Raw genomic sequence first — 14677 nt, 5'->3', positions numbered from 1 at the left:
TGTAATTTTGAATGCTAGCATTTTAGCATGTTAGCATTTTTCGCGATTGGTAGCTTTGTGACATTAGATTGTTAATCCATGATTGCTGAGGAAATAAGATGGCCATAAATTTGAATGCCCACACCAAAGTAAAACTATTATGAAAACCATATCTCCCCCCACCAAAAAAATATGATGTAGTAAACACCCAAACAGAGGTTAGCCTGTTAGCTGAGCCTGTCAGTGTTTGGGCTTCATTTGTCCTGCCCAGGTCATGCACAGTGTCACCCGCACACCACCTCTTTAGCCACATATGGGCCGTGGATACACACACACATGCACGTTAATGTGCTTTATGGGATTCTTGCCTTATGGTGTCACAAAGGTCTGATTTGTGAAGGTTTGTCATTATTACCTTTGAGAGACGTGTGTGTGTTTGTTTTATTCCAACACCCAGAAATCAGCAATCTTTTGTCCCATTGTCCAAAAGAGCCCCACACACACAAGTAAAGAACTGATGGAGTTTGAGGCGTCAGATACAACTGTGACATCGTCAGTCAAGAGTGTTCCAGCACCTTAGCCTGGAGCCATCAATCTAAAATCTGTATGTTAAAAAAAAACTAGACAAAGGTTTACAGTTGTTCATCAATTTGGAACTCCTGCCTCAATTATGTCAAGTCTGTATGTTCCCAAGATTCTTATATTTTTGTGTCATAGATTTACAGATGTAGATGTGCAATTTGGATTTATTTATTTATTTATTTATTTTGTCCAACTTTAAATGTAAGAAGCCGACCACTGCAGAAGTAGGGCTGGAAATGCAGCTAAATTTCTTTCAGTTGACGCTTAATCTTATGTCTTAAAGCTTAAAGCTTAAAGCTTAGTCTTTCAGACCTTTTTAAAAGTGCTTCCATCAATTTCTGGAATACTATGTAATCTTATGTTTGACAGTCAACTTCATATAAACCTCTGACCCACTGAATATATGACACAGCGAATAAAAACAAATTGATTTAACTATTATTTTATAAAATTAATTTTACATGGAAAAAAGTTGGAAAAAGTAAACATTATTTCATAAAAAGGGACATGCTACTATATGGGCAACTGTAGGCTTTTATTTTTCAATAACGGATACTATAAATATATCTGTGCCGTCACTTCCGTTAGCCCCTGGTTTTTCCTCGAGGAACCCCGTCTATCTTCCTTTTCGCGCATCATGGCGGACCGGTTCAATAAGGTGTGTGTTTGCAGAGTGTTCGAATTTGTTTTTTTTTTCTTCAACGTTGGTAGAAAAATGCCGCTGTTATTACCAACGTTCAGGTGATTGCTACACCGCCGTTTGGTGTTGTCGTTTCTGTCAGGGTTGTATTTTTTTCCTTATGGTTGAGGCTACTAGCTTAACTAAGGCCCGCTGTTAGCCAGTTAGCTAACAACTGGCGATCATGTGTAAAGCGAGACAAGCGGTGTCAATTTAATATACGTAATTTCATAAAGAACTGTGTATACGTTGTGTTTAGTGTTGTCTTGGTAGAATTACTGATTGAAAAATGGTTCACTAATTTAAAATTTGCATTCTGTGTGATGCAAGCTGTGTCGTGGCATAAATGTTGCAACAATCAAGCGGCTGATCCTGACATTATGAAAAACTGGCCTAAGTTACTGTAACTTTTGTAAGTCAATGCCGATTTGTTTGTGTCTTGTTGTGAGATTGATTGCAGTATTTCTTTCTGACCCTTAAGATTCTGCTGCTGGATGGCAGGGGCCATCTGCTCGGCAGGCTTGCTGCTATCGTAGCAAAACAACTTCTGTTGGGTACGTATAAAAATTACTGTACTGGGGTGTGACAGATTTTCTCGAAGCCACAATGTAATAAATGTGATCATGCTGTAATTCAGAGTAAAAGTACATAGTGACAGTTACTGTTGCAAGGGTCAGCAACTCTGTCCCTGGCTGGAGATCACCTGTCCTGCGTCTTTTCCAACTCTCCCTGGTACACCACCATTCAAAGGACAAATAAAGCCCTCGCAATATAACAACGTTCTGAGTTTTTGTCTTGTGTAAAATTTGAGTGTCTCTGGCCCCAGGCAAACAATATGCAGGCCTCCAGGGAATGTGACATTAACATTGCCTGTTGGGTCCGCTTGGCAGGCTTGATGCATACAGTGGATGTTTTCAGCTCAGGTGCTGTAGCATGGAAGAAGTGCTGTTATGGAACGCTAATTCCATTTTGCAGTACACACATTGTACTACTTTGCTTTCAGTTTAATTGATAATGATCCCACACTTTCGACAGTTTCTGAAGTTTTCTCCATGGGTTATTTTGTGCTCCCTGCAGCTATCTATTATTTTAGTAATCGAGTATTCTATCAGTTATTCTGGCGATTAATCAATTAATCGGATAAAAAGCGAGGCGTCCAGGGGGCATCCTGAAAAGATGCCCGAGCCACCTCAACTGACTCTTTTCGACATGGAGGAGCAGCGGTTCGACTCCGAGCTCCTCCCTAGTGACCGAGCTCGGGAGGAGTTGAAGTGATGTTACTCAGTGAAATCACCTCCTGGAGTGGGTGGTTGCACAGAAAACCTGTAACCTCTCTGCCCTTTCTGGAACCGGTTTGAGACCACTGGTCTTGCGGATGCAGCATTGTGCAAGACCAGCTTATAGGTCTAGACTTGGGATTGATTTTTGGGTGCAACAGTGTTTCTTGCAGTTTCATTGTACAGACATGAGCCACCAAACATCAGTGTTATCAAATCTTGTAGAATAAAACATCCAGTTGCATATTTACAAAAGGTTAATTGTGAGCAACCTAATAATTATTTAATAATTGCAGCAAGTTAGACTTCTACCAGAAAACTGTCAGTGATGATGTGCTTCCCGCCTTGTTTGAGTGTATCAGCCATGAGAAAACTAGCATGCACTACCATCTGAGACAGATTGTGCAAAACTGGAGTGAGTAGCAACTAAAGTTTATTTTGCACTAATGCTCAATCACCATTTTGCTCAAGGACACAAAGTGGTGGTCGTTAGATGTGAAGGCATCAACATCTCCGGCAACTTCTACCGCAACAAATGTGAGTAGGACGCAGTGACACTTGTTCCGTTTTTTAGTATGCTCATTGTCGATGATGTTTTACCACACACAAATTTTTGAGTTTTAAGTGGCCATGAGAATACTTTACATGCACTACCATCTGAGACATCAAAGTTGTATCATGGAAATTTGAAAGTAGACTATGTATATGAGAACATGCCACTTCGTCAACGTTTTTTTTTCTCCTGTGCAGTGAAGTACTTGGCTTTCTTGCGCAAGAGGATGAACACCAATCCTTCTCGTGGTCCGTACCACTTTAGAGCTCCCAGCAGGATCTTCTGGAGAACAGTCAGAGGTAAGAGTGCTTGGCATACAAGGAAAGCAAGCTTCATTATTTTTTATTTATCCCCCCCCATCTGTAGCAACAATTTTAACATTTTTGTTTTCCGGAGCAACTGGGTGAGATTTCAGGTACACGTTTGCCGGAACAATGCAGTGATTATAAAATTGATTGGGGAAAAGTCTCTGAGATGCCATATTGATATGTCTTTCACTTTGATATCTTCATCCGAGACTGAAAAAAAAAATATCTAACATGCAGTCCCATTTAAGAGTTGCTGATTGTACTGTTGCTTTACATGGTTTCGCTGGTGCAGAACATTTCCATTCATTGTTTGCCTTGTAGTTACAACAGCACTGTAGTTTTCAGAACACCACAGACATCACGGTAAAATTTGTGATGTCTCTCATCAGCAGTGAGACCATATAAAGTACAACAGTTCCATCAAGGACAAATTCATCTCAATCATCTCGGTACGTTTTTCAGCTAATTGTATCGATGGCACAGGCAGCAGTATTCTCCATGAATTCATTGTCAGTTGATGCAAGTTATTTCACACAAATCTTATCAATCTGTCTTTGCAGTTAATTTAATTCAGACTATCTATGTGCAATCTTTCTATGTTTATGTTGTGACCTAGCAAGCAAAGTATGCATTTTATTTTACATGGGCAGAAAATTTTCATGTGGAGAAAAAGTGATTAACATTCAACATAATTGTTGTGGAGAGCTAAGTGATATTGGTGACTATTAATGAATGGGAGGCAAAACTTGTGTAAAATTATGTTTATTAAAGCACAACTTGCTGAAGTCAAATATTTGGGTCAGTGTAGAGATAGAACAGTGATAATCCAACGCAAATATGGTTATGGTTATAAGGTTCTATGAAATGGTAATAATTAGTGGTCGACCAAAATGGATTTTGAAGGACCGATACTAATTATCGGCAAGGTTTGGAGACCAACACCGATATTTGCTTGCAGTAAAGGTGCCAAAACCTGTGTGTTAATAGCCAAGTGGCCTCTGTGTGCTTGCGTGCATATATATGGCTTTGATCATGCAGAAACCTGGGGAGAGCTAACATTTGCTGTTTGGATGGCTTATGTATTTTGGGCCAAGGATGAACGTTGTAAAAATGTAAAGTTGACAGGACTAATTTGGAGAAATTAGCAATTTTAGCTAAGCAGTAAATGATGGAAATTGAGCTGCAATGCACCATGGGAGTTCGGGCTTTGAAACCTTGTGTTTCATGGTAGTTTAATAGTGTTAGTGTTATTGATTTATTGCATTTGTAGTTCAGTGAGTTTAGTCATATTGTCATTGCCATGAGTGAAGAGTATTGCTTTTGATGTCTTTCACCACTGTCTGTGCGTGTGTAAAAATTAAAAGCACTTGCTTGCAGCAGAATGCAGGGGAAAAAACAAGCTCTGTGTGCGCGACTGGGGACAGCTGACATTTGCTGTTTAGTATGCTTATGTGTTTTGGGTTAAGGCTGAACGGCACCAAAATGGAATGTTGATAGGACTAATATTTTTGGAGAAACTATAGATATTCGCTAATTGTTGCTGATTACATTCTGGACTAACACATCATTCCAGCAGAGGGCAGTAAATCATCTTTATATAGCAGGGGTGGTGGCCAAGTGGTTAATGCGCTTGGTTTCAGTGCAGACGGTTCCGGGTTCAAATCCCACCCCTGCCACATTTCTCCATGTAATGTGGAGTTGCGTCAGGAACTTTTTTTTCCATGAAAAATATTAATCTTTGTTTTCATGCAAAAATGAGAAAATCTCTCTCCTCTGCTGTCTCTCACATGCTTCCCCCCTTTGCCAGCCCCTCTACTCTTACTCCTCTCCTTGGTACAAAAACCCCTTCTCTGCATTTTCTTTTGAGGAAACAGAGCTTTTTTGGAAATATAAAACCTTTAATCTCTAAAATGAACCATTAATTTATGAATGTAACAGCAGCTACGAACACAGGATGAGCTCTGGGTTATTTAATGAAGGATTTGGATTAAGCTTGTCCTTTCTCTCAAAGACGCTGCTTGCAGCTGTGCACTGCCAGCAGCATCTCTGCAGCATGAAGGCAGAACTTGGCGACCACTGAATCGCTACATGGAGTGCTGCAAAAAAAAGGTCATATCAGCTGGTATAAATGGCTAATACAGATATCTGCACCGATATCTGTTAACCCCTAGTAATAATACCATATTTTGATCCATGTGACAGACTATGTATTAATAGACCCAATCTTCTTGGTAATATGGAAAATATTTTTTTATAAGTAAAATGAGCAAGAAAATGGCCCTGAGAAATGTTTAGCTTATGAATAATGCCAAATTGCATGTACCATTTAAAATTTTTGGGGAGGGACACCAGGTTCTAGTATCTGACTCATTTGTGATAAATTACACATCTTATATTGCATTGGTTGCTAGTGAGGAGTACAGAGCTGTCATTCCCAGATGAATTATTAAAATTTAGGAAGTGGCTACTGCCACAGTACTTTGTCACGAACGTAACCTTTTGTCTGTTGGCACAGCACCAATCAGATGCTGCCATTTCTTCTGTGCCAGTGAGTTACTCTGTTACATAAATCTTCTGCCCGTTCTGTCTTATTGACTTCTTACCCATGTAAAGTTTGAGAATGGAGAGTAGGATAATGGGTTTTTTAACATTCATTGATAAATCCATTTTTGGATTTGACACACTGTGGTACGTGCTACTTATTGACACAGTACTGTGGCAGTGGAGTATCTGGATTGGGATTGGTTACAGTCTATGCCTGACACAATGTGGAATATGATCGGCTCTGTTAATAGACAAATGGAGCTCCTATTGACACAGTACTGTGGTAGTAGCCACTTCCTAAAATGTAACCTCAGATTTATTCATGTTCAGGCATTTGGGGAGTATGATTTGACTTGAAGTAAATGCTTTGGTCGTGTCTCCGTGAGTTCTCATTAGGAATTTGGTAACATTTATTAAATCAGTTTTGTGTGAAAGTAAGAGCAGGCACTTTTTTACACATACATTTTGGATGAATAAAGATAAATAATCCTGGAAACAGGATGTTTCTGTTTTTGACCCCCACACAGGTTTCTTTCTGCTCGACAGTGATGAGCTCTTTATCCCAAAGCTGATCTATTGATGAGACAGTTTTACGGATCTGACTCCTGAGTTGAGATAACTGTGCTCTGGTAAATGAATATGATGAGGTTGTATTGTTAAAATGTGAATACGTTTTATTATTTATTTTTTGTCAGGCATGCTCCCTCATAAAACTAAGAGAGGCCAGGCTGCCCTCGACAGGCTGAAGGTGTTTGATGGTATTCCTCCTCCCTACGATAAGGTGATTACTGTACATTTAAAACCCAGAGGTCGTATTTATAATCTATCACTGTCTGTGATGCAACTTAATTCCTTTACCGCCTTGTTTGAGTGTTGTCTTTGAGAAGAAATCATGTCTGAGACAGGTTCCCATGACAGTGTCACATGAGCTGTTTTATTCTTCATCTAACTATTGTTCATCTGACTTATTGTTGTTGTTCCACAGAGGAAGCGCATGGTTGTCCCAGCTGCCCTAAAGATTGTGCGTCTGAAGCCTAACCGCAAGGTGAACAAACTACAAAAGTTTTAGATTATTCTATGAAATTTAAAGATTTGCTGCAGCATATGCATCCAGAAAGTATTCGCAGCGCTTTACTTTTTCCACGTTTTGTTAGGTTACAGCCTCATTCCAAAATGGATGAATTTCATTTTTTTTTTCCCCTCAAAATTGTACATGCAAGAACCCATAACAGTGTAAAGTTTTTTTTTTGATACTTTTCAAATTTATCAAAAATGAAAAACTAAGAAATCACATGTACATAAGTATTCACAGCCTTTACCATCAAGCTCAGAATTGAACTCGGGTAAATTCACTTAATTGGACATGATTTGAAAAGACACACATCTGTCCACACATAAGGTCCCACAGTTGACAGTAGATGTCAGAGCACAAACCAAGTATGAAGTCAAAGGAATTGTCTGTAGACCTCTGAGACAGGATTATCTCAAGGCACAAATCTGAGGAAGGGTGCAAAAACATTTCTGCTGCTTTGAAGGTCCCAATGAGCACAGTGACCACAATCATCCGTAAATAGAAGAAGTTTGGATCCACAAGGACTCCGTAGAGCTGGCTGCCCCTCTAAACTGAGCAATCGGGGGAGAAGGACCTTAGTCAGGGAGGGGACCAAGAACCCGATGGTCACTCTATCAGCCTCTGTGGAGAGAACCTTCCAGAAGGACAACCATCTCTGCATCAATCCACCAATCAGGTGTGTGTGGTAGAGTGGCCAGATGGAAGCCACTCCTTAGTTAAAGGCACATGACAGCCTACCTGGAGTTTGTCACCGGAAGGACTCTGACCATGAGAAACAAAATTCTCTGATCTGATGAGACAGATTGAACTCTTTAGCGTGAATGCCAGGCGTCATGTTTGGAGGAAACAAGGCACCATCCCTACAAGTGAAGCATGGTGGTGGCAGCATCATGCTGTGTGGATGATTTTCAGTGGCAGGATTGGAACTGGGAGACTAGTCAGGATTGAGGGAACGGTGAATGCAGCAATGTACAGACATCCTGAATGAAAGCCTGCTCCAGAGCATACTTGACCTCAGACTGGGCCCACGGGTCATTTTTGAGCAGGACAGTGACCCTCAGCACACAGCCAAGATATCAAAGGAGTGACTTCAGGACAACTCTGTGAATGTCCTTGAGTGGTCCATCCAGAGCCGAGACCAGAGTCTGATTGAATATCTCTGAAGAGGTCTGAAAATGGCTGTGCACCATCACTCCCCATCCAACCTGATGGAGCTTATGGCATCATATTCAATAAGACTTGAGGCTGTAATTGCTACCAAAGTTGCATCAACAAAGTATTGACCAAAGGGTCTTAGAAAAATTTCACAAATCTTTTCTTTGTCATTATGGGATGTTGTGAATAGAATTTTGAGGAATAAAAGGAATTTACTCCATTTTGGAATAAGTCTGTAAAAATGTGGAAAAAGTGAAGCGCTGTTGATATGTTCCAGATGCATTGTAGATTGGAAGGGAACTGTAAATATTATTCATTGTCAAGTTGTGTGCTGCACTAACGGTTTTGATTTTCTCATCAGTTTGCGCTCCTAGGCCGTTTGGCACACGAGGTTGGCTGGAAGTACCAGGCCATCACAGCCACTCTGGAGGAGAAGAGAAAAGCTAAGGCGAAGCTCCGCTACGTCAGGAAAAAGACGGTGATGAAGCTGACCAAACAGGCAGAAAAGAACGTTGAGGACAAGATTGCAAAGTACACAGACGTTCTTAAACAGTATGGAGTCCTTGTCTGATCTGTTTGATCTGGTTAATAAAGATAAATAAATATTTATAGCAAGTGTGCTGGCTTCATCTGTCCTGACGGAAACATTTACTCCAGTGGAGTGAATTATTCAAAGCTGTGCGGCTGCCAAAATGAACATTCCACTGGTCACATGGAGTCCTGGTTATAAAAATGGGCATTTTATTTTTATTTAAATGTATATGTATTCAGTACAATATTCCCAGGACCCTAAAGACTTGGACCTTCATTCTGCTGCAGATGTAAATATGAATATAAGCTTCTCAGGCATCTCTTGACCTAAAAACCTGAGAACCCAGAAACAGGAATGTCACTGATTTATTGCTGTATTTAGTCATATATCATTAAAATGTCCTGCTGTCTCACTTGAAGTAAAAATGCAAAACTAGAGCAATTGACAGTTTAATTTTTATCAACTTATTTATGTCAAAGTTAAAGCGGTTTGCTCCTCAGTAGCCTGCTTGAAATGTATTTTGGCAAGGTGAGTTTGAAGAGTTTTTGTTGAGACCTGAGGTTAACGTCAGTGTAGGAATGAGTCTCACAGCAGTAAATAGTTTGAGGACTTTATAGAGCATCCTTCAAATTTTAGAGGCATGAGTGTGTTTGGCAAAACCTCGTGCGGAAACCCCATTAAGTGAAGCAATGAATATTTTTAGACACCTACTTTGATTATACTGGGAGTCATTTTTCCATGTTTGTATCTGCCATCTGTTCCACCCAGCTTCTGTTTCTCATCATCTGGCAGCTGTAACAGCTTGAGTGTTTACACAAATTTAGTTTTCATTCTCCCAAGTAAAATGTTGGTGGAACATTTTATTACAGATCATATTGTGGCACAGTCACTTTTCACTGAGCAACCTGTTATAATTCAACCTGTAAATACAACTCGTGTAATCATTTCGGTAAATTGCTTTGTGGACAATTACAGTATGTTTAGCAAAAATTGCAGAAGCAAAATGAAATTTTCAGAACTGCTGTGGATGTCTGCCACAAGAGGGCAGTGCCTTACTTGAAAGTCATAAACAGGAAGACTGACTCGACCTAAATTGAAAGTTTTACTTTTTAATTGTATTTAACAAAAGGAAATACAAATAAAATAAACATTGCTATAATACACTTTTTTTTTTTTTTTTTACAACTGGCTAACCCTTAAACATACTTTAAAAGCAATGCAATAATGAGATTCTGTGAACCTAAATTACTTTTGTTTTTTGAGATGTGATGGTATCTTCACTACTGCCAAAATGTTTCACAGTTTATACAAGCTGGGATCGTGGCTACATGAACATTTCCAAGTCACTCAATATGACTTGGACTTCATTTTCATCAGTCCTTAAGTGCAAATCTGGAGGACACAGTTTTCAAAAATTGTGTACTTGCAAGAAGGAGACAAGTGAGATGATAAACCACAAGACACCAGTAACCACTCCGAAGGAGTTACAAGTTTTTGTGCAGAGTGCAACCCTTATATGTTGCATTGCCGGTCATGGCTTCATAGTGGAGCAGAGAAAGAAAACTGATCACATCCAAGTCGAAGCCTCTCATGTCTTCTGCCATCTGCAATTTCATTTTTTTTTTCTCTTTAAGAAGATAACAAGCCAGCCTTTTTAATTTGATGACATAAAATTTAAGTATATGTAAAAGCTCAAGCATGCGTGCACAAGCACACAACACAGAAGAAACGTGGTTTTGATGTCCCTAAAAGACCAAAATTTAAATTTATGTTGACTTATAAAAATAAAATACTAAATGTTACAGAAAGTTGTCTGTTGAAGAATGTATTACATTATGTACTGGCATTTTAAAGATGAAAAATCCTTTTGTAGGTTTCTAATCATGAGGTTTATCTTGTTCTGTCTTTAATGCTGACTTATTTATTTTAATATGAAGACCTTGTCCATAATTTTTTTTTTTTTTTACACATGTCTACATATAAGATGTATTTTTGAAACGCCCATACAAAACACTGGAATTTACAACTAAAACACTCCTTACTGTATTTCTCTGTGAAAGACATAATGTACCATAAGGCTGGGCCTTTTGGGGATGTTCCTTTTATACCCAATCATGACACTCACCTGTTTCCAATTAACCTGTTCACCTGTGGAATCTTCCAAACAGGTGTTCTTTGAGCATTCATCAACTTTGTTTCCCCTGTCCCAGCTTTTTTGAAATGTGTTGCATGCATCCATTTCAAAATGAGCAAATATTTGCACAAAAACAAAAGTTTATCAGTTTGAACATTAAATATTGTATTCATTGTATTCTGCTTTGATTTACATTTCACACAACATCCCAACTTCATTGGAATTGGGGTTGTATATATGAGAGACATGTATATAAAGACACAAAACGAAGCAGTTTTGGACAGACCAGCCACTCTACTCTGATTGGCTCTCACCCCTGCCACTCAAAAGCAAAACTGAACAGATTGAAACAGAATGTAACTTTTTAACCTCTTAAAATGCCTCTTAAAATAGGTCAAGGTTAGCCATCTTTGAACTTGTCCAAGGTCTGTGTCCCAAGAATGCTCCATGTAAATTTGAAGCCTTTGGCAGTAATAGGATTGGATTTATGCTGAGCACAGACAGACGGACGGACAGATGCAAAGCCTTGGCAATACCCAAAGGCCATATTTGATGGCCTCGGGTAAAATGGTTTTAGAAATAATTTATTTGTTTCATAACACTGTCCTCAAAAATAATTCCATGTTTCAAAGTGTTTGAATCACTAAAATTGGGATATCGTCAGCAGTGGGGATTCTTTGATTAATCTTTTTTTCAAAGCACTAAAATAAACTTAATGAAACAATTGTTTCTTAAAGTGATCCATTGTTTCTCAGTTGAAAAACTAAATGGTTATTTCAGAAAACGATTCTCCATTTCAAATCAAGAGATGAAGCAATTAGAAAATTTTCGACTTGACAAAAAGTTTCATCCTTTGCAAATTTAATGGCACCATCTAACAGACAGGTGAAAACTCCTCCTTGTAAATGAATTCCTGACTTCGTACCTGATATGAAGGATTTATTGCCTTAACTCAAGCTGGTGAGAAGCACCACATTTCCTGTCTGTGTCTCATAGGTATATACACAATAAAAGTACACATGTACTATCAGTGGATCAGAAACAAGGCCAACACGGTGCTCGGCTAACTGTGTTAAAGAGGAAAATCACTGTGACGGCTCCAGAAATGAGATTTTTAAAAGCTGCTGCCTGTTGGAGATCACTCACTAATCACTCGCTCAATCATCTTCAACCACTTACCCGGGATCGGGTCGTGGATCTCGCTAATCATCCCATCTGAAACTGATTAAAATGACTGAGATGGTCTCAAACTGCTGCTGCCAACATTGGGCCTTTTATGAACCCCAACAATTTTAGTCATCTTCATTCTACTTCAGCCGGCGGCTGTTTGGCGCTGAACCGGAGCGCTTGCCACCGTGGAAGCCGACACACAAAGCGTGACCTCAAATCGCAAACCATGTCTTGACGGTGAGGTTTTCTGAAGAGCTTCTGTTTTTAGTCACAGTGTGCGTTCAGATTGCGCAGCAGGTCAGTAATGGAAATGATTAAAAAGCTTTTTTACGCACTAGTGTGAGCGGATTAGTTGATGCACTCAGCTTTTACTTGATGTCTCATTGCCGTTGCGTCTGTCTCTGATTTACACCGTGAAACCATTTATCGAACCACAGATAGCTTTTAAATCAAATTAGCAAAAGGCCGCTACAGAGCACATTTGAACAGCGTGTCTGATTTATTCCTGATGAAATCGTGCAGTATTTTGATTTATGGACGTACACAGAGCAGACGCTAATAAACTGTCTTCTTACGTGAGCGTCCTCTTGGCCTTTTCTCAGCGCTCGGGCTCTCAACTTTGAGTAATCTGCATTCTTCCATCATGCTCAGGTTGATCAGTTTAGTGTTATCACAGTTAACTTTTCATCGAGAGGATTAGCTGTTATCGAATCTTACTCTTTAGCTGAACCCACCACTGCTTTTTTGCAAATTTGCATAATTTAAAGACGCCTTCATCGTCTTCATCATTTTCTCCATTTTTAATCTGTGCAATCAGTGAGTCTTTTGTAATGATATTCTACACTTACACACTTTATAAATTACTCTCCACTGCAGAAAAATCACCCAGAATTCTATGATATACTGGAGAAATATGCACATAAACATGGATATGTCTGTGCATTATAGGCAGCAGACATTATTCAGCCCACACATAACTCTTGATGGTAGGTCATAAGTACATTTTCAGTGATGTAGGTGCTATACACAGGGAAGCGATACATGATTAACATGACAAAGGAGGTCATTTTTCCGCTGCTTTATTACACGCAGTGACCTTCCGAAGTAACTGAAATGATTTAGAATGACACAGCTCCAACTGGTTTTATTCAATCACGCTGAAGTCCTTCCATTCATTTATTGCCAGAGCCGCTGTAAAATTCAGACGAGAGACGGCGTTTCTGAGAGATGGACATTGAGCAGGCAGAGTCGAAAATTGGATTTTGAAATTGAGATCTGGAAAGTGAGCCCGACTGAGAAGCCTTTGTTGACTTCAACATCATGAAATACCATTGAAACAGGTACAGTGCTCACATTCGCCTCTCATAGTGACTTTTATCCCGCTCAGAACTGGTGGCTCTACAGTCTTTTTCTTTATAGGGCGATGTGTGTGTGTGTGTGTGGGGGATGATTATTTCGTAATAGTTTTGGAAAACAGGTGTTTTATTCATTTTCATTATTATCATGATGGGAAATGTTGCATATTTGTGCTAATTCTTAAATTCTAATAAGACAGTTTAATTCTGAGGGTTTTTCTTGTGAAAAGACAGGGAATAAGATAAGGTCAGACATCTCAAGGTTGCAGCCTTGGACAGATACCAGACATTCTTATGTGGGGATGAGAGCAGTTTCAGACACAACTGGCGAAACTGTTGCTAGGTAATTACCCCATGTGATCCAGGCTGGATATATCCTGAGGTTTTGTTAATGAGCTACAGTGATGACACTCCTGCGGTAATAAAGACTTCAAATTGAAGCAAGACATCTGTCTTCCTCTTCCTCCATCGCAAGTCAGGGCAGTTATTATTACATTATTATTATTTTTCTGAGAATAGTGTGACAAAATTTGGAGTAAATATGTGCAATAATGGTTTTAATGTGCCTACCATTCACTCATACACTACACAGCAGATAGAACTGGAGGGGTACCAGACCTTCTCGCAAAGCGAATTTATTCGCAAAGTGACATACGGGTCCACACTCTCACGAGTGCCACTAGCTTAGCTTATGGCAAGATAAAAGTGGACGCTCTCATTATGGCCGAACAATTGTCCATTTTCTGGGTATTCTGTGTTAGTGCGCACCCACGGCTGACGTGCTTGATGAATTCCTGAGCAAAAAGTAGTTCCCAGATAATTGTGATATATTCCTCTGAGATAATGAGTATATCTCATCTAAATTAATTCTAAAATTTGCCAGCAATAAAATTATAAAGATAACTGAAGTTTTAATGGAGTTTGATGTGGACTAGTTCTGAAAGATACGTTTGGAATGTTTTGATTATCATTTACAGTTGGCGATGAAAGACTTGGGTGTTAACTTCGTGCTAATGTATCTGTGTGCTGTCGCTCCAACGAGAGCGGCACGCTGAGCAGGGTGGCGAAAGTAGTCTGGCGAGCTCAACCTGTGGGTGAGCTATCCCATTAGTGCAGCAGATAACAGAATATTTGCAGAGGAATTGTTCAAATCTGGTTACAAGCACCAAAATTTGACTGTGTATACCTTTTGGTATATACAGTAGTGTTCAGAATAATAGTAGTGCTATGTGACTAAAAAGATTAATCCAGGTTTTGAGTATATTTCTTATTGTTACATGGGAAACAAGGTACCAGTAGATTCAGTAGATTCTCACAAATCCAACAAGACCAAGCAT

At 39.4% G+C, this 14677-nt stretch overlaps 1 protein-coding gene and 3 non-coding genes across 4 annotated transcripts; all 4 read left to right on the top strand.

Annotated features, from left to right (window-relative positions):
- The first annotated feature begins 1063 nt into the window (after positions 1 to 1063).
- rpl13a (ribosomal protein L13a) lies at positions 1064 to 8760 on the top strand. Its single transcript, XM_034195564.1, has 7 exons — positions 1064 to 1219; positions 1722 to 1794; positions 2989 to 3054; positions 3268 to 3369; positions 6618 to 6703; positions 6908 to 6967; positions 8511 to 8760. The coding sequence occupies exons 1-7, from the start codon at positions 1079 to 1081 to the stop codon at positions 8718 to 8720; spliced, it is 738 nt and encodes a 245-aa protein (XP_034051455.1). The 5' UTR covers positions 1064 to 1078; the 3' UTR covers positions 8721 to 8760.
- LOC117501234 lies at positions 2836 to 2917 on the top strand. The gene has a single exon (XR_004557973.1). It is a non-coding gene; the product is annotated as a small nucleolar RNA Z195/SNORD33/SNORD32 family (small nucleolar RNA).
- LOC117501235 lies at positions 3099 to 3184 on the top strand. Its single transcript, XR_004557974.1, has one exon. It is a non-coding gene; the product is annotated as a small nucleolar RNA Z195/SNORD33/SNORD32 family (small nucleolar RNA).
- On the top strand, positions 6463 to 6534 carry LOC117501237. Its single transcript, XR_004557976.1, has one exon. It is a non-coding gene; the product is annotated as a small nucleolar RNA SNORD50 (small nucleolar RNA).
- Positions 8761 to 14677: the final 5917 nt, after the last annotated feature.

The sequence above is a fragment of the Thalassophryne amazonica genome, chromosome 19 (genome assembly GCF_902500255.1).
Source record: "Thalassophryne amazonica chromosome 19, fThaAma1.1, whole genome shotgun sequence".
Lineage (NCBI taxonomy): Eukaryota > Metazoa > Chordata > Actinopteri > Batrachoidiformes > Batrachoididae > Thalassophryne > Thalassophryne amazonica.
This window is presented reverse-complemented; position numbering and strand designations above follow the sequence as displayed.

Bases quoted from the DNA above. Each gene is read 5' to 3' on its own strand.
- rpl13a (XM_034195564.1), top strand. From the start codon at position 1,079: ATGGGCAACTGTAGGCTTTTATTTTTCAATAACGGATACTATAAATAT. The intron at 1,795-2,988 runs GTACGTATAAAA...ATTTTGCTCAAG, and splicing joins AGCAAAACAACTTCTGTTGG to GACACAAAGTGGTGGTCGTT. The intron at 3,055-3,267 runs GTGAGTAGGACG...TCTCCTGTGCAG, and splicing joins CAACTTCTACCGCAACAAAT to TGAAGTACTTGGCTTTCTTG.